This window comes from Malaclemys terrapin, chromosome 14 (assembly GCF_027887155.1).
Source record: "Malaclemys terrapin pileata isolate rMalTer1 chromosome 14, rMalTer1.hap1, whole genome shotgun sequence".
Taxonomy (NCBI): Eukaryota; Metazoa; Chordata; order Testudines; family Emydidae; genus Malaclemys; species Malaclemys terrapin.
Window position 1 is genome coordinate 25,184,074 of NC_071518.1, and position 18,666 is coordinate 25,202,739.

Sequence of the window (18,666 nt, forward strand, 5' to 3'; positions counted from 1 at the left end):
TTCAGATCTCTTATTTGTTCTTATTTTTATTTTCAGTTTAGCTATTGCTAGTGCGTGGTCCGTTCCCACATCTTCCTGCTATGCACACCTTCTAGTGGAAGAAGCAATGTTTGTGCTGAAAAACAAATGAAAACTTTTAATTCTTGTATAAGTTATGTAAATTCAGATCTGAAGCTTCTTCTGTTCGTATTTATTACCTAAATTCTTAAAACATTGCAGTATTGATTTTATAAGTTGTCTTGATTTTTTTTTATATATTTGTCAGCTAGGATGCACACAACATTTAACCATCTGGACTCTCACCCATCCACTGCCCTCTCTGAGATCATGTATCAGAAAATATAGACTATAACGTCCTAAAGCACAGGCTGAAGGTATCATGAAAATCTGAAAGAAATCACCGTGTTTCCGCCTGCCCATAAATTCAGAATAATTATTTTCTACATCCCTCCTCTTACATCTACCTTGATCATCATCTCTAGAAACAAAAAAGAAACACTTTGGGTACCTCTCATCTATCTCTAGTCTGATTTGAGGCTTCAGAAGTCATTTGGTTTCTAGAGTAATGATATATTAAATGGCGGGTTATTGACCTACCTCACTTCAAAGGTGTACTTGAATATCAGGTTGAGCTCTTTAATTCCAAGAGCATTTCAAGGATTATACCGCCAGACATATCTTAACTTTCGTGTGGGCACATCATAGACTACTGGATAATGTAGACCTGGTCTAACTGAAAGCTTATGCTCTAATAAATTTGTTAGTCTCTAAGGTGCCACAGGTACTCCTGTTCTTTTTGCTTTATGATGAGACTGTCCATATACTTATTAGCTGTGATCTTTTTGTTATCTATGTCCTCTCGAAGGAAAACTCTGAAATCAGATACAAGCACTATTTGTGATCTATTAGCTATAAAGTCAATAGAGCTATGGCTTTTTAAATGACAATTGTAATCATTTTCTAGAGAAAATGGGTTTACAAAGGTAGATTAAAAGAAAAGTGACAATGATAGTGTGACGGGTTGGATCACAGAAACCCCCTTGGGAGCTGCCACCCGATGTGCAAAGACTACCCCTGCTTCTGTTTTCCCTGCCAGCTCAGGACTCCAGCACCCTGTCTTGCTGAGCCAGACACTCCTGTCTGGCTCCAACACAGACCCAGGGTCTGAATCACTTGTCCCAAAGCTGCAAGTTTACCTGAAAACAGCTCACAGTAGTGTGCTTGTCTTTAGCACTCAGATGCCCAACTCCCAATGGGGTCTAAACCCAGATAAATCCGTTTTACCCTGCATAAAGCTTATGCAGGGCAAACTCATAAATTGTTCGCCCTCTATAACACCGATAGAGAGATATGCACAGTTGTTTGCTCCCCCAGGTATTAATACATACTCTGAGTGAATTACTAAATAGAAAGTGATTTTATTAAATACAGACAGTAGGATTTAAGTGGTTCAAAGTAGTAACAGACAGAACAAAGTAAGTCACCAAGCAAAATAAAATAAAATGCGCAAATCTATGTCTAATCAAACTAAATACAGATAATCTCACCCTCAGAGATGCTTCAGTAAGTTTTTCTCAGACTGGACTCTTCCAGGCCTGGGCACAATTCTTTCCCCTGGTACAGCTCTTGTTGCAGCTCAGGTGGTAGCTAGGGGATTCTTCATGATGGCTCCTCTCCCTCTCTCTTCTCTTCCCCCCTTTATATATCTTTTGCATAAGGCGGGAACTCTTTGTCTCTCTGGGTTTCCACCCCCCCCTCACTGGAAAAGCACCAGGTTAAAGATGGATTCCAGTTCAGGTGACATGATCACATGTCACTGCAAGACTTCATTACTCACTTGCCAGCACACACATATACAGGAAGACTCACAGGTAAATACAGCCATCTGCAGACAATGGGAGTCATCAAGATTCCAAACCATCATTAATGGTCCACACTTTACACAATTACAATAGGCCCTCAGAGTTACATTTTATATTTCTAGTTTTAGATACAAGAGTGGTACATTTATACAAATCAGATGATCATACTCAGTAGATTATAAGCTTTGTAATGATACCTTACAAGAGACCTTTTGCATGAAGCATATCCCAGTTACGTTACATTCACTTATTACCGTATTTTCTCTAAAACTATCCCAGTTACATTATATTGACTTATTATCAAGTTTTTATAAAACCATATAGACTGCACAACGTCACAGATAGTCTGACACAAATGACATCCATAGTATGTAGGATTTGTCATAATGGATCAGTACACTTATTTTAATGTGCAGTAATTTTACTTAATTCAGTTGCATGATGTGGAACTCCATGTGTTGTGAATCTCATTGCATTAAAAACTGCTAATTATAGGTATATCCTTCCTATACTTTGGTGAGGTCTTGTTTACATAAATTACAAAACATACAAAAAACAAGCAAAAAAAAATCTACAAGATTACACAGTGTTGCAGTAGTTCCTCTTTTTTTTTTTTTTTTTTTTTTTTTTGTGGTGTTTGAAGTCTAAAAATGCCAGTCCACACCAGTGCTCACCCGTACTGTCATTCACCCTCATGAAAAATAAACAAATAAAAAAAGCCTCCATTGAAAAATCAATGCTCCAAGTTATATCCTTCCTTTGTCTCTCCCAGCGTTTTTAGTGTCTCTTTTGTGCTCTCTGTGTAGTTAGGCTGCAAGCTCCTCGAGCCAAGGACCAGAACGTCTCTGTTGTGCCATATGGGACTGAGTGCATTGTTGTTCCCAAAATGACAATGACATTTGTAGCTTGTTGTAAGCTGAGAAATAGAGCTTTGACTTTTGGTTAATCCATCACAAAAAGTGTGTAAGCTGCTGCCCTCCCCATCTCCCTGCCCGTGCACAGATATCCTTACTCTCTCTAATATCTCTTGGAGGTTTTTCCCCTTTAATTCTTCATGGGAAAGAGCTGAGGTCCAATTTCAGCCACAGATGAGGAAAAGTGGGAGAGAAATGTGCATTGAGGGATCTGTGTGGATGAAAAAAGAGACTAGGCTACTCCAAAATACCCCATGCGTTGCCTCAATGTACCACTGCTCTGGTAGAGTGGCATAGGAGAATATCAGAAATCATTCAGGAAATGTATATAATGCTACTCAAGGCTGTAGGTGAATTATTTGTCCATGTCTCTCTCTAATGGCTATGGACTATGAAACAGGCTCTTAAGCTTCAGAACACTTTTGACACTGAATTCTTGTCACTTAATATCTGAGTGATTATTCCTGCTCATAACTTATGCTTTCTTTCAGAATTGGAAGTTATTTCTTGTCATCTTTAATGGATATAGGCCTTTATATAAGACAGCATCCTGTATGAAATTTGAGTGATAACCAAAAAGCCCAGCCTCTGATGCAGAAGATGCAAATATCTTTGAAGTATTTACAAAAGGGTAGTGTTCTATTTTAGATTAGTTTCAAGTTGGTGATAATTAGTTTCTAATTGCCACTGAATGGTGAAAAACTCTTTGGACCAGATCCTCACAGACATAAAGATGCTGCTACGCTGAAGTCAGCTTTGTTGATGCTGTGTTGATTTGCACCTTCTGGGGATTGAAGTCTCTATTTCTAACTAAAAGGTTTTGAAGTTAGCACAGAAGTCAGAAATCATTATGAAGCAGAAAGATGTAGAACTTTTTAAAATACCTTTATGTAACCCTGGAAAAGATGAGGTTCCTACATTCACAGTTTCAGGATAACTGCGCCAGTGTACGCTCTCTGTGTTCCACTTCAGGAATGACCAGTCAGGTCTCTAGCCATCACCTGTATCTGAGCATGGATCCATGTCCCACTCCCTTCCAACCACAGATTTTAAGGCTGCACAGCCCCATGCCATATACTATGACAGAGATCAGCAACCTTTGGCACGCGGCCCATCAGGGAAAGCCTCTGGCGGGTCGGGCCGGTTTGTTTACCTACCGCGTCTGCGGGTTCGGCCGATCGCAGCTCCCACTGGCTGTGGTTTGCCGTCCCAGGCCAATGGGGGCCGCGGGAAGGGTGGCCAGCACATCCCTCGGCCCGTGCCGCTTCCCACCGCCCCCATTGGCCTGGAGTGGTGAACCACGTCCAGTGGGTGCTGCGATCAGCTGAACCTGCAGGTAAACAAACCGGCCTGGCCTGCCAGGGGCTTACCCTGGTGGGCTATGTGCCAAAGGTCGCCGATCCCTATACTAAGATATGCCCAGCGAGTCAGTCTGCCTAGTGGCCTTCACCTATGCTTTGCATTCTCTCTAAGGTCTATGACCAGTGTATGCCAGTAGTTACAGCAGTGGTTTTCAACCCACAGGCCACTTGTGGCCCAATCAGCACACAGCTGCGGTCCATGTGACATCCTCAGGTCCATACAGGTAGTGTGTGTATGTGTATATATATATAATTGTGTGGATGCAGGATGCAGAACAAATAGACAGCTGCATATGTGGCCCACAGTGGTAAATAGATTGAGAACCACTGAGCTACAGGTTACCCCACACATCTTTCTCAGCAAAGTACATTTATTCTTAGGATAAAAACATCACAGAGAAAACATTAAAAATAAAATAAAAGGGCCTATATGTTTACTAAATTTACCAGAAGTTGCCCATCAGTCCTGTGGAGCTCTGGTAGGCCAAAATTATTCCTTTTTCTGAATCAAAAGAAAGACCCTTGAGTCTGTTTATACTCAGCTTTTATATATTCCAAGTTTGTTCTTTGACTATTGGTCTTTGGAAAACCTGTTTTGATTTGAACCAGTCTATGCAGATCACCCCAGGGGATAGTACCTTTCCAGAGTTTGTTTACGGTCTCAGCAACTTGCCTTGCTCACCATCCCGACCACGCACACTTTTTAGTTCCTGAAGAAGCTGTGATATATGCAACTCCATGGAGTTGCATATAATTCCTGGCCCAGAATGATACATGGTCCTCAAAAATACCCAATGTGCTTGCAATATCTGTCTCATCTCTATTCTTTCCCTCTTGGATATCTCAATAGGGGAATCACAGGTCTGCTGTATTTCACTGGTTTAATGGCAAGCGTTGTAACACCTTTTAGAATAGTATGTTTCCTTACCTATGTGTTGGAGCTTCTGAAAAATTAATTTGTCTTGCAACCATTTGATCAAGATGTTCTCCAAGCATCTGTACTGTTGATAGGATGTTTCTAGAACACAGCATCTCCATATTCCAGGTCAAAAAGGCACAGGAATCTTGATCTTGTGCTTCTTTGTTGAGCAGATCATAGGTTGCTGTCATGTTGTTTGCCCCATCAAGATTGTTTTGTTGGTCTGGCTGGCAGCCTTTTTAATTTTGTTTAGTGCCTTTTTTAACATATATTTTAATCACACACATATATGTGCAATATCTTATGCTATTGGACATTATTTCTGTCACCGTTTGTGATGTTCCTTTTAACCCCGCAACTTGTGAGTTCAGGAAAAAAAGTGCAGGAGTAGATGAGAATCCTGATATTCTTGTGTTTATCAAAGGATTCAGACCTAATTGAGGACCTGTTACTAAATTTAATGGGAATCAACTGTGTGAGCATTTTTCTTTCAAAATAAGTAATGTGCATTAGGCTAAATATATGTTAAAATACATTGTCTCTTACTGTTATGTTTAGAGGGAAACAATCCACGCAAGGGTCCTTGACTTTTTGTTGTCTAAGATTTTGATTAGTAATTAGCAATAATGTACAAATTTTAGTGCCTGCTTTCCGTTCTTTCATTAAGGTTATGGGATAGATGTAGCAATTTAAAGCTGTAATTAATGACTTTTTAGTAACTCAGTTAACTTCCTTGTCATGCCAGTAGCATTAGGGAATACAAATGTTAGTTAAATTAATAAAGACATGGATTTAAGACAAAAAAAATAAAATAGATCCAGGTCCTGACTACCCGAAATCTCAAGAATGGTTGGATTGGGTTTTGTTTTGAGGCCATCTAGAGATAGGACATCTTTCACAAAGAGAATAGAGTAGACTGGGTTCCTACAACGTGTTCATCTTGTGCTGTTGTCCATCCTAAAGGGGAAAAGAAGGAAAAGTTCCTTAGGAGTTATGACCAGAGCTGTATATTTTAAAAGAATATATTTCTTACAATATTAATTCATAGGGTATGTAATGTACAAATGACCCAAGAGAAATGACATAAGATGCCTAATAATAGAAACTCTATTCTGTTGTTTTTTCTTGACTCCTCCAACATGAAGTAATTAATGATTAAATCTTCAACTGTCTGAAATTTAATAGCATTCGTAATGTGCATAATCTTATACTGCTTACTGTTTTGAATAGCTTTTCATTATCTTAAGACATATTTGCTATTTCAATTGTTAAAATATATTAGCACTTTTCCTCCTTACTGTAGTATTGCAGGATCTTCCTTATGTATTTGTCATCTGCAAAATATAGCACTTATAGCAGTCATTAGCATACAGTAGGGGAAGGGTCTGATAGACTATTAACATGAAGGAATATTTATTATATGATGGGGAAATGTAAACAGCCTTTTAATTTTAAAACCCTAGTATTTTTATTTGCAAGCAGTGTTTGTGCAAGTAGTGAAATCTTCTAAGTATTGAATAAGCAAAGGTAGAAGAATCCTGGTGAGCTACAAGTAATACTGATTGTTTACCCAGGAATATTGAGTGAGTAAGTAAAAGTAATGTAAGTTAAAGTTGTTCACTATGGAGGAATCCATATTTTTTTATACTCTCTGTGAGCCCCCTTCCCTTACCTAGACAAAATAAGATAACTTATTCTGCCTAAATGTCATTGCTCTTTCCCTTCCAGTCAACTATTACCTCTGTTAGTTCTTGCCAGTCAGTTCTTCTTGCCGTCACTCTCCAAAAATACCTGCTCATGTGTATTGAAGATGTTCCTCTGGAAGAAGAAATACAGACTTCTCCATTAACATGTAATCCAGTTATCAAAGTAATGGATTTATCTTGAGCGTATCCAGTTTATTTATAATATAGCTATAACACCCAAGAAACATGATATAACTAAGTTGCTATGCCGATTTCAGTTAAACCAGTTGCTCTTTCATAGCTATACTAGACAAAACTACAAGAATAAAGTTAAAATTTATTTTGAGAGACTTGACACTAAGGAAATGGTTAGTATCCATTACACCAGTGAGTTCAGCTTACTACTTCATTGCATTATCTGGGTAACAATGACTTTCTAATCATCCAAAGGTTTAAAAACCAGGGGAATTTACCAGTCTTTGATGCCAGCTGCTCCAAGCAGAATTTTTTAGCTAACCTAATCAGCTTTCCCTTGTTGAACAAATTAGAATTAAATCCCACAAGCTCTGTTTCTGGCAGTGTTTCTGAAAGGAAACCTGAGGTTTTGTAAACCTATTGATGATGGTTTAAAAAAAAATGATACAGCTTGAAATCAATTTTTTTATGGCATTGCTGGTAATGAAAACAGTCAAACAGAAATAATGTGTGCTAAATATAATACATGCAGTTCTACAACTAGATATGTTTCCCCTTCCATTCTGTTTAAAATATTTTCTGCATAGTTATAAGATGCTCTCCTGACTAGGATCTGACTTTATTTTTAAATATTTTTATATTGAATATCCATAAATATAAGGTGGTATATTTACAAGGAAAAACTTGTCTGTATAAATCCCAGCCAAACTTCTCTAACGAAATGCTTTTGATGCTGCACAAGCAAGGTTCAAGATATAGCTTATCCATACTTGTATCTTTTTTGAAAAATTGCACATAATCATATAATTTGTTAGCTGTGGGTAATCTAACCATTTTTAAATAACATCAGTTCAAAGTCAGAAAAAATTGGGCTTATTGTTGACTCTTCTGAACTAGTACTTTTCCCCTTAGCCAAATGTTCCCTTTTAAATTGTTCTAATTAAAAAATCTTATGTTGTCAAAATTATAAAAATATAAATTCCTGGCAGTGATTAATTGCAGTTTCTCTACAGAAGGGACTGATGCCAAAATACCTCGAGACAAATTTATTCCTCAAAGTCATGAATTTCTTTGAGTCAAGGTCACTCTCCTGGTATCTCTGTGTGTGGGGGTGGGGAGCAGGGGGCTCTGATATAAGCTAGTATCCTAATTTCTTCATATTGCCTTAATTACATAATCCTTATCTCAAACAGAATATGACAAAAAAGTCTTTCCATATAGGTGTAGTTGTATTTTTATAGAGAAAATTAATTTATTAATTTGAAGTAATTGACCAGTATTTACACAAGTATTGCTACCAGTAAAGAAACTACAATATTACACCAATTAATACTTTTCAGATCCTTCAGACTTTCCCAATATTACGATATTACATCGCTTAAGGAATTTCCCCACTATCTTAATCTTAACAGTATAACTGTGTTTCCCAAACTTGGGACGCCGCTTTGTATAAGGAAAGCCTGGCGGTGGCCAATACATCCCTTGGCCCTCGCCGCTTCCAGCAGCTCCCATTGGCCTGGAACAGCGAACCGCAGCCAGTGGGAGCCGCGATCAGCTGGACCTGCGGACGCGGCAGGTAAACAAACCAGCCTTGCCCGCCACGGGCTTTCCCTACACAAGCGGCGTCCCAAGTTTGGGAAACACTGGTATATCTCATTATCCTTGGTAGGAGCGCCTTTCTTCAAATGATGTCTCTTGCATAATGGTGGTGACAGCAGCTTCACATGGAGGGCAGTGTTAAGAGATTTTTCTCTCTCTCCTTTCCCTGGATGCCACTTTAGGAAATTATGGGGAAGAGAGTGAGCCTATTATGATCCACCAGTTTTATAGGAAGGTGAGGCATTTACTACTTCTCTCTCCTGATCTCACTTCCTTGGAGACTTTCTATTCCGGAACATTCTTGGACCCTGCTTCCCATTTATGCCCTGTATCTCATCACTTTCGCTTCCCTTGATGACCCTTTTTTTGTTTTGCTTCTCACAGGCATGCTTGCACCTTTACACATGCCAGCCTTGATATCTGGTGCATCCTGCCTGACTCCTGTGCACAACCGAATCCCACCTTAAAACTCATTTATTTCAGTTTGCTTCTCATCACTGACCTCCTCTTCCCATTCCTTCAATTTAAGCAACTTTTTAAAACAAACCAACAAGATGCATATGTAACGAAAAAACCTATCTCACAATCTCTCTTGTAATTCTCATCCCCTATATCATCTCTCCTATTCTTTGTTCATCTTCCTTTTTTTTTAATATTAATCAGATGATATGCTTAAAAAGAAGGTACTGTCGTTTTTGTCATTAACTCTGAAACACTATGCACGCTTCTGACATGTAAATATACAAATAAATGATTGATGTAGAGTTGAGCGGAGCCTTGAAAGTGAAAACAAGTAGGAGGAATGAGATGCTAGAGAAAGCAAGAGGAAATCAGTGAAGACATTCAAGGGGAGGATATGATTAGAATATCAGCAGGATGATGTCAGCAAATGATCTTGGAGGCAGCGTGTTAGATTGATTTATGAAGTAGGAATAGGTAAGGAGAAAAGGTGAGAGATAACACTATGATCAAGTTAAAAGATCAAGGATAGTGATAGGCTCACACTGTCATTTTGATTGACATTTTAAACATATACAAGCAGTCACTCTTAGAAGAAAATAAGAGGCCTTCATTTTATTAGTCAGGCAACTATAGTTTGTCTAGTTCATGTACTCTCATTTTGACCACAGATGTGATTTGTAAGCAGTCTGTCTAAAGAGATCTTCCTAGTTTTTGTAGTGTCTGTTTATAGTCTGTAATAAAACTGTCATTAATCTGCTATCTTAATATTTTACTTTTTAGAAGTCCCATGAATTTTAAAAGCTGACATTTGGGGTTTTTTTTGTACTAATGCAAAACCATTTTTCATATATATTAATGTTTTAGCTCATTATTATTTCAATATAGTTGACACAGTTGAAGTTCTGGTATATGTAGTTTAGTTGTATATCATTTAAAACAATATTTCAGTGATGGTGTCTTTTTTTGTCATTCCTCTGTTTAAGATGAGGTCTCTGACTCAGCACATTTGTAGCAGTGGATTGCTGTTGGTTTTTGCTTTTTTTTCCATAAAAAATGTAAATTATCAGAGAGTATTAAGCTATAAAGTGTGATAATGAAAATGAACCTGCTTAGTAAATTTTGAAAAAAAAATCACATTAATGATACCCTAAGAGTAAAAAAGTCCTCTCTCTCTTTATGATGGTGGTTTTGCTTTTTTTAATATTCAGATTTCAGATAAATCTGTCAACTGTCTGTAGATTTATATTAGCCCACCTTAAACTCTTTAAAAAAAAAAAAAAAAAAAAAAAAAAGTCTAAGGCCAGAAAATGTGTTAGCTAGAAGAAAATGTTGCTGTTGCTTCTGTGCTGACAAAGTGTTGGTGACCCTTGAAAGTATATTATTATGTATTATTAAAATGAAAGAAATTGGAAACTACAAACCATTTGACTTTACAATGGATGCTTTGTGAATAATGCTTTATATATTTTAAAATCAAAGTTTTGCTAATTTAGAAAGGTTTATAAATTTTATTTTAGTTTGCAATCTGTATTTAGAAAATTGTAGAATTTTGTAAATAGATGGTTCCTTTTTATTTCTTCAAAAATAAAACATCAGTTGTTTACATACAATTTTGTAAGAATGTCTCAAGTTGATTAGCAATTTGTAATATTTTTATGTGGGTCTTAACTAGTTACTAAAAAATGTAAATGAAAAGTAATGTTGTAGTATTACCTGGCTGTTTGATTACCTGTAGTATGTTGTACTATTACCTGGCTGTTTGATTACTAGAAGGAGTAATCATAGTTTCCCATTCTCTGTTCTGCATGCAATGTCCACAGAGGCAAGAGAGAACACGTAACATTTTGTGATGCTATTTTTATTATGTAGTGGGAAGCATAAACAGTTAAAGGTGGAACTTGGGCAACAAGCTCTGTACTAATTGTTGTATGTGAACAACCATCTATTTATCTATCTATATAGCCATGAAAACATCAAAAAAGTGAACATCGAAAATTAGATTGACACATAATAGCAAAATCATCTTTTTGTAATGCCAGAACAAGTTCTGCTAGCCGCTTTAGTGACATGAAAGGTCAGTCGGGTTAGATGTTACTCTAAAGTACATTGCCACCTGATTACCACCTGGTGCTAATGAGAATGGCCTTCATGTATGTTTCAGTGGCTTCTCAGTTATAAGGACAAAACCTGAAAGGATTCCTTTTGATTTTTTTTTTTTAATTTAAAAAAGAATTTGGCATATTTTAAGTATAAGTGAGCTTCCAGTAAAGAATGGTTCTAGAACCTAGCCAGGTTAGCTGATGTGGAAGCTACAACTTCAGGCAGAACATCATAATGAAAATTTCAGTTACTTTTCTTTTAGTAAATATAATTTATGCATGATTTGGGCAAGAACATTTCTGATACTGTGGGAATTCCAGTGAAAGATGCATCATGTGAAAAATGCATCTTTTCTGTTAAGTGGGTGGACATCATTTGTTTAAGAAATGTTTCTTATCTCTTTTCCTGTTAGTATAGGCCTTTCTCTATGGTGAAATAGATAGGGTGACCAATTAGCAACTGTAAAAAAAAAAAAATTGGGACTGAGGTGGGAAGGGTAATAGGTACCTATATAAGACAAATCCCCGAATATTGGGATTGTTCCTATAAAATTGGGACATCCGGTCACCCTACAGAGAAAGGATAGTAACATGGAGAAAAAATGTGATAGGAATGTGAGCTGAGTTTTAGGATGATGGGCTAGATTTAGTGTTGTCTTACGGCAGAGGAATGTTTATCCAGAAGGGGCAATTAGTTGCCACCTCCTTTTCATTTCTGGGTAGGCTTTCAGCCAACTAATAAAGGTCCCTGGCCAGAAATTAAGCAGTTTTGCCCAACAGAACCACCAATAGGTGTTTATGATGCAACCATCCTGTTTTGGTGGCAAAAGGTCAGAGGAGATATTTTTGCCTTATTGTAATAGCAGGTGAACAAAGTATGTGTGCTTAAAAGTGTGTGTTTTTGTTTTTTAAGTACACACACAAACAAAAAAACAAAACACGCACACAGAGTTTATACATAGAATCATAGAACTAGAATTTACTTCAAGAGGTCATCTAGTCCAGTCCCCTGCACTCGTAGCAGGACTAATTATCTAGACTACTCCTGATAGGTGTTTGTCTAACCTGCTCTTAAAAATCTCCAATGATGGAGATTCCACAACTTCCCTAGGCAATGTATTCCAATGCTTAACTGCCCTGACAGTTAGGAACTTTTTCCTGATGTCCAACCTAAACCTCCTTTGCTGCAATTTAAGCCTCTTGCTTCTTGTTCTGTCCTCAGAAGTTAAGAAGAACAATTCTTCTCCCTCCTCCTTGTAACAACCTTTTATGTACTTGAAAACTGTTATGTCTTCTCTTTTCCAGACTAAACCAACCCAATTTTTTCAGTCTTCCTTCATAGGTCTTGTTTTCTAGACTTTTAATCATTTTTGTTGCTCTTGACTTTCTCCAGTTGGTCCACATCTTTCCTGAAATGTGGCACCCAGAATTGGACACACACAACTCCAGTTGAGGCCTAATCAGCGCAGAGTAGAGTGGAAGAATTACCGTACTTCTCGTGTCCTGCATACAACACTCCTGCTAATACATCCCAGAATGATGTTAGCTTTTTTGGCAACAGTGTTACACTGTTTACTCATATTTAGCTTGTGATCCACTAAGACCCCCCAAATCCTTTTCCGCAGTACTCCTTTCTAGGCAGCCATTTCCAATTTTGTATGTGTGCAACTGATTGTTCCTTCCTAAGTAGAATACTTTGCATTTGTCCTTTATTGAATTTCATCCTAGTTACTTCAGACCATTTTGAATTATAATCCTATCCTCCAAAGCACTTGCAACCCCTCCCAGCCTGGTATTGTTCGCAAACTTTATAAGTGTACTCTCTATGCCATTATCAAAGTCATTGATGAAGATATTTGACAGAACCAGACCCAGAACTGATTCCAGTGGGACCCCACTCATTATGCCCTTCCAGCATGGTTGTGAACCAGTGATAACTACTCTTTGGGAACAGTTTTCCAACCAGTTATGCACCCACCTTATCCATCTAGGTTGTATTTCCCTAGTTTGTTTATGAGAAGGTCATGCGAGACACTATCAAAAGCTTTACTAAAGTCAAGTTATACCACATCTACCACTTTCCCCCTATCCACAAGGCTCGTTGCCCTGTCAATAATTAATTTAAATCAGAAAAACATTATTTACTTAGGGTGAAATTCACCTTTTTCTGCACAAAGCCTGAAAAACATGCTTTGTGCAGTGAACTAACTATGGCATGGCTATTCCAAATGGGCAGGAAATGGGTTCTGCAAATCCAGTAGCCCGTATCCCAGCGTGCCCCAATAGATCCCTGCATCTTGGCCTGTTTAACACTGAAAGAGGTTTTCTCCAGTGTTTTACTGTGGGACATAGATGATACAGAGATTCCTACATAGGACATTCATATATAAAATTGATGAGGACTCCCTGATATAAAAATACTCCAGATAATTTATTAAATATAACCCATACTAAGAATAAAACAAATGGGATGGAAATATTTGTCCCTATTTTTCATTAAAAAATGAAATAATAAATTCTATTATTTTTCTATATAATTTTCTAGCAGCGTTACTCAGCATTTTTGAAGCTACTGGCTTCTGAGGACTTTTGAAAATCTGGCCACTTCATGTAGGTGCCTAAATGAGACATGAGCTCTTCTGAAAGTCAGGCCCCGTGCAACTTGTTTTCACATGTAGTAGGATAACTATACACATTACATAAAAGTTTCAGAATAAACAAAAAATGTGTAAAAAAATAAATATATAGGTAGATAGATAATCATTTATCCAAACATTGTAATAACATTGAAGTGGGAAATCATGGAGATAATTTTAGATAATAATTTCAAAGCATCGGTATAGCTCATTTTGGTTTAATGGATATAGTCTGCTACAGAGTGTATCTCAGTATTTATCCACTAGTTGAGTGAATGAGTTGAAGATAATTATAGATGGATGGCAGACATCAGAATTGTGCAGTTTCTTTGATCTAAAACTGATATGTGGTATTTTAACTTTTCATCCAAGTTATTTGATCACAGGTTTCTTTTGTCAAGTTTTCTGTCTGAGAATTGTACACAATTTGTATAGAAAGTAAACGTGCTGTCCTACTAGCAAAGCCTTGAAGCACAGAATGCTAGATGTCCAACAGCAAAATAAAACCAGATGCATTTTTTCCAGGTGGTCACTGACTTTTAAAGACAAATTAAAAACTGAAAAGAAAAATTCTGGAAAATAAATACAACCTATTGCATCACTGTCCATTAGCTTAGGGTTTAAACACAAAATACTAATCAAGAAGAGATCCTACTTCTGAAAGAAACATCAAGTATTGATTTGTTAAATTCCAGGTTTGTAAGCATAACAGATGTCTTTCTTTTCTCCCCCTCAGCTCTGTTGGGTTAGCAAAAGCAGCCCTAGAAGCAATTAATGGATTCAATCTCTTTGGCAATCAGGTAGTAAAAACATTTGTTTATTCATTCTATATTTTTAAAAATTAACAGGTTGTTTTTTAACAAATTGTTTTCACCCCGATCAATGGATGTGTAGAATTCATATAAAACAGTCAGTTCCATCTCAAAACTGGTAAATTAATTTGTTACTTTTTCAGGTACAGAATAACTGAATAAAATCAGATTTGTCCTTACATATAGCAAGTTTTATTTCTCTTTCTAGTTGTGTATGGTTTTTAATATTTTTTTTGTTAAAATTGAAATGTCTACAACTTTTCTACTTCCCTATCACCTTTGATCAAGATTTTAAACAACTCATCTTGTTTATGTGATCTAACTACTCTCATTTGTGTTTTAAATCTCAAGTAGGTTGCACCATCATTTGAATCTTCTCTGTTATCAACCTTGCACATGGTCTATTTATTTTTGTTGTTGTTTTTTATTTGGTTTGGGTTCCCCCCCCCCCCCTTCCAGATATATTGAATTCCATTAAAAAACGTAAGCCTTTCATCATACTTTACCTCTGCCAGACATTCCCATTTTTACATTCTCAAAAATATTGGATATAGATCTCTTACTATATTATACCCACAAAGGTCTAGACTCAAGAGTATTCTTCCCAAACTTACGACCCTGAAAAGGTGAGTAATGGAGGAAATGTGTCACTGAGCCATTAAACATTGTCAGTCAATGGAGGAAAAGGGAGTTGTGGCTGTACAAAAATAAAGGAGACATAGATGGTGCCATACGTGCAGAGATAACTGAATTGCAAGGGCAAAGCACTCTGTCAGAGGATTGTCCATAAGTGACTTTTGGCAAAAAAGTGAGTGCAGCAACAGAGCTGTGAGTTTAAAATGTTTTAATGTTTTAAACTTGCTCCCACGTTGCATTTTTTCAAGTATTCTTTCAGTTCTCAGGCAGTATTTGTCTTTCTAGAATACCCATATGCCTTCATTTCTGAAAAGAAAATATTAATAGATGTAATGTTTTAGTTTTGCAAATTCCCTTTTTGTGTTGAAAATCATTCAAAACTTGATTTTGAAACCATTAATTTTTTCCTCCTTCAGCCACTAAAATAAAACTGCTACTGTTAAACAGTAGTGCATTGAAAGTCTATAATCCTTGAAGGGTTAAATCATTTTATATTGTGACCTTATGTACTTGAAGTAGCACTGATCTAATTAAAAAAGTCAGAGGCTGGAGAAATATATCCAAATATGCTGAGAGGAATGTCCCAGCTATACACTGAATGAAAACATCAAAAAACTTAAGGACTGACTGAGCCCCAGGAATCTTATTCAAAAACATTATTCTTGATGGTTTAAAAGGGTGGGAACTTTTTTTTTTTTTCCTAAGTACTGGTACTTTTCTCAGAGTGGTAGCCGTGTTAGTCTGTATCAGCAAAAATAACTGCCACAAGGACTCCTCATTGTTTTTGCTGGTACTTTTCTGTTGCCTCAAAAGTCAGAGACACAGCTGATTTGCAGAGTGGCAATCCTTGCCTATTTCAAAGCTTAAAATCCTACTTTAAGATACAGCAAAAATTGATTCCGATGGTGAATCCAGTGTGGGGGTTGGGGAGGAAATTTATATAGTTACCAAAAAAAAGCTTTGGTCTTTAAGGTCTTTCTTAATATTGTCTTAAATGAAGATCAGGGAGACTTGAGCATTTTTTTAAGTCACCTTTATTTAGACTTGCAAACCCAATGCTGAGTCAATGTACTAACATAGTGCTTTCTAAGTGAGCTAGTGGTTATTTATTCATTATTACTACTATTTTCTTATTTGTATTACTGAAGTGCCTGGAAGCCCAAGTCATAGAGTAGGATCCCATTGCTGGGTGCTGTACACAGAACAAAAAGACATTCCCTACCCCAAACAGTTTACAATCTAGAATAGGAGGATACAGACAGATGGAAGTACATGAAAACAATGACAATATTGTCTACATAGACAAGACAGACACTGGGTGGGAGAGGGGATACAACACAGAACCAAGTGAACCATGTGACGATAGCGAACATATTACAGTAAAAGCTGTGATATCTGGCCGTGTACCAACCAGTAAGCTCTATAAACCAGCATTTCTAATCTTCATATAAAGTCCGGTTTATAGTCCAGTTGGTGCGGGGCGGTCAGGCTCCCTGGAAGCGACGACATGTCTCTGCTGCTCCTGGGTGGAGGAGCGGCCTTGAGAGGTTCAGAGTGTGTGTGTGGGGGGGGGGTTGGGGCACAGGGGGGTGCAGGGCGTGGGCTCTGGAACAGAGTTGGGGCAAGGGGGTGCAGGCCACGAGTTCTGAGAGGGAGTTTGGGTGCTAGGAGGGTGCGGGGTTGTGGGGCGAGGGAGTGGAGTGCAGGGTGCAGGCTCTGGGAGGGAGTTTGGGTGCAGGATTGGGGTGCGGTGGGTGCAGGGCGCTTGCTCTGAGAGGGAGTTTGGGTGCAAGGGGTGTGCGGGGCTGGAGGTTGAGGTGCGGTGGAGTGCCAGATCCAGGGAGTGCTCTCCTCAGGCAGCCCCTCGCAAGTAGTCCTTGCACCCCCTATGGAAGTGCAAGGACTACCGCTAGGTGGAAGCGCAGCTAGGCGGCTCTGCGCTCACTGCCCCCCCTCCCTTTGCCCTGGAACCGTGGCCAATAGGAGCTACGGGGATGGTGTCTGTGGACAGGGGCAGCGTGCACAGAGCCACCCAGGTGCACCTCCGCCTAGGGGCTGCAAGGACTGGTTGCTGCTTGCGGAGAGCTGCCCGAGGTGAGTGCCCCCCGTCTGGCGCACCCAAACTCCCTCCCTCTTAGTTAACCAGAATTTTTCAATTATCAGCATCTACCATTCCCCCAACCTGCTGGATTAAAAAGCTTTTACTGCAGTTCCATAATTTTGTGGGGTATTGGAGAGATGGGGTTAGTTAGGAGGAAAGAAAAGGGACGGGGGACAGAGCAGGGCAGGAGATGGTAGGAGTGGCAGTTGTGGAATAAAGCTGAGCTGAAGCGCCTGAGGAGGGAGGGGGAGAGTTGGAGCAAACAGCACAATTGGCACAGGGCAGAGAAAGCACGAACATTCTGTAGTGTCCCCAGAGTGTGTGTGGGTCTTGCCTGCACAGTTCTGAGTCTGGAGGGCCCCACTTTCTACCCTCCTGTCTCTGCTTTGGCTGTTCCGCTTCCTACTGGCTGGAGTTATAGCACAGATCTAATGTTAGTATGGCACTGTGTAAACTGGCGTGGCCATCCCTCTGCTTCCACCTTTGAGGTAGGCCACAGCTCCTCCCAGTTTGGTCTGCTAGAGTCCAACCAACTCCACCACGTTCCAGCCCAGGGCCCTAACAGCGGTGGAGTGGTCCACTAGTGGGTCAGTGGATCCGCCTGCAATACACTGACCTTGTTTCAGGCCAACTTCCAGCTAGACTGTTGCCTGGTTTCCCTGGGCTGCTTTCTACTTCTCCCACTTGGGTGTACCTGTGTCCAGGGGTCATCCTCAGTCTCTCCTGGATACACTGCCAAGGGTATCAGTAGCAGCTCCTCAGCATCGGGCGTGGCAGGGCTCTCTGGAAGCTTAGGCTGGTCCCCGGGGCAGCAGTGGTTCTCCTTTGCATCCCTCTCCAGCAGTGGGGAAAAAGCGTCTGTCTCCTTCGGCAGCTCCCTCTCAACTGAGCTGCTGGGCTGGCTTTTTATACTTCTGTTTCCTGTCCCACCCTTCTGCTTCTGGTGTGGGGCGTGGTCCTCCTGGCTCTGCCCCCCAGGTGGCTTACAGCATTCCCACCGCTTCCGCCTCTGAGGGGGGCCATGCCTCCTTGCTACTTACTGGAAACAGGAGACCAGGATTCCCATTCTAAGTCCTGTTCCTTATTGTCTGTATGATTTTTTGAGTAAACCCCTTAAATTATTTGATCCCCAGTTTCCCCATCTGTAAAATTGGGGATAGTAATAGGTACCTCACAGGCATATTATGAGGCATAATTAATAATTGTAAAGAATGTTCAGGTCCTTAGGTGAAAGGTGCAATGTAAGTACCAAGTACTGTTAAGCTTCTTACTGGAAGTACTTTCACTAGACAAAGTTATATAAAAAAATTAAACTGTACTTAATGTAGAATTTTCTCTTCTTATTTTACTGACAGACAATATAGTACAAAAATGTAGATTATAGA

At 38.9% G+C, this 18,666-nt stretch overlaps 1 protein-coding gene across 6 annotated transcripts in view; it reads left to right on the plus strand.

The window, feature by feature from the left end:
- The window catches only part of PHKB (phosphorylase kinase regulatory subunit beta), a 197,053-nt gene that overhangs the window by 80,055 nt on the left and 98,332 nt on the right, over positions 1-18,666 (plus strand). For all 6 annotated transcript variants that reach the window (XM_054048875.1, XM_054048873.1, XM_054048870.1 and 3 more), the window contains one exon: positions 14,469-14,532. In XM_054048875.1, coding sequence (XP_053904850.1) covers positions 14,469-14,532 — 64 coding nt within the window. The remainder of the gene's footprint in view (positions 1-14,468; positions 14,533-18,666) is intronic.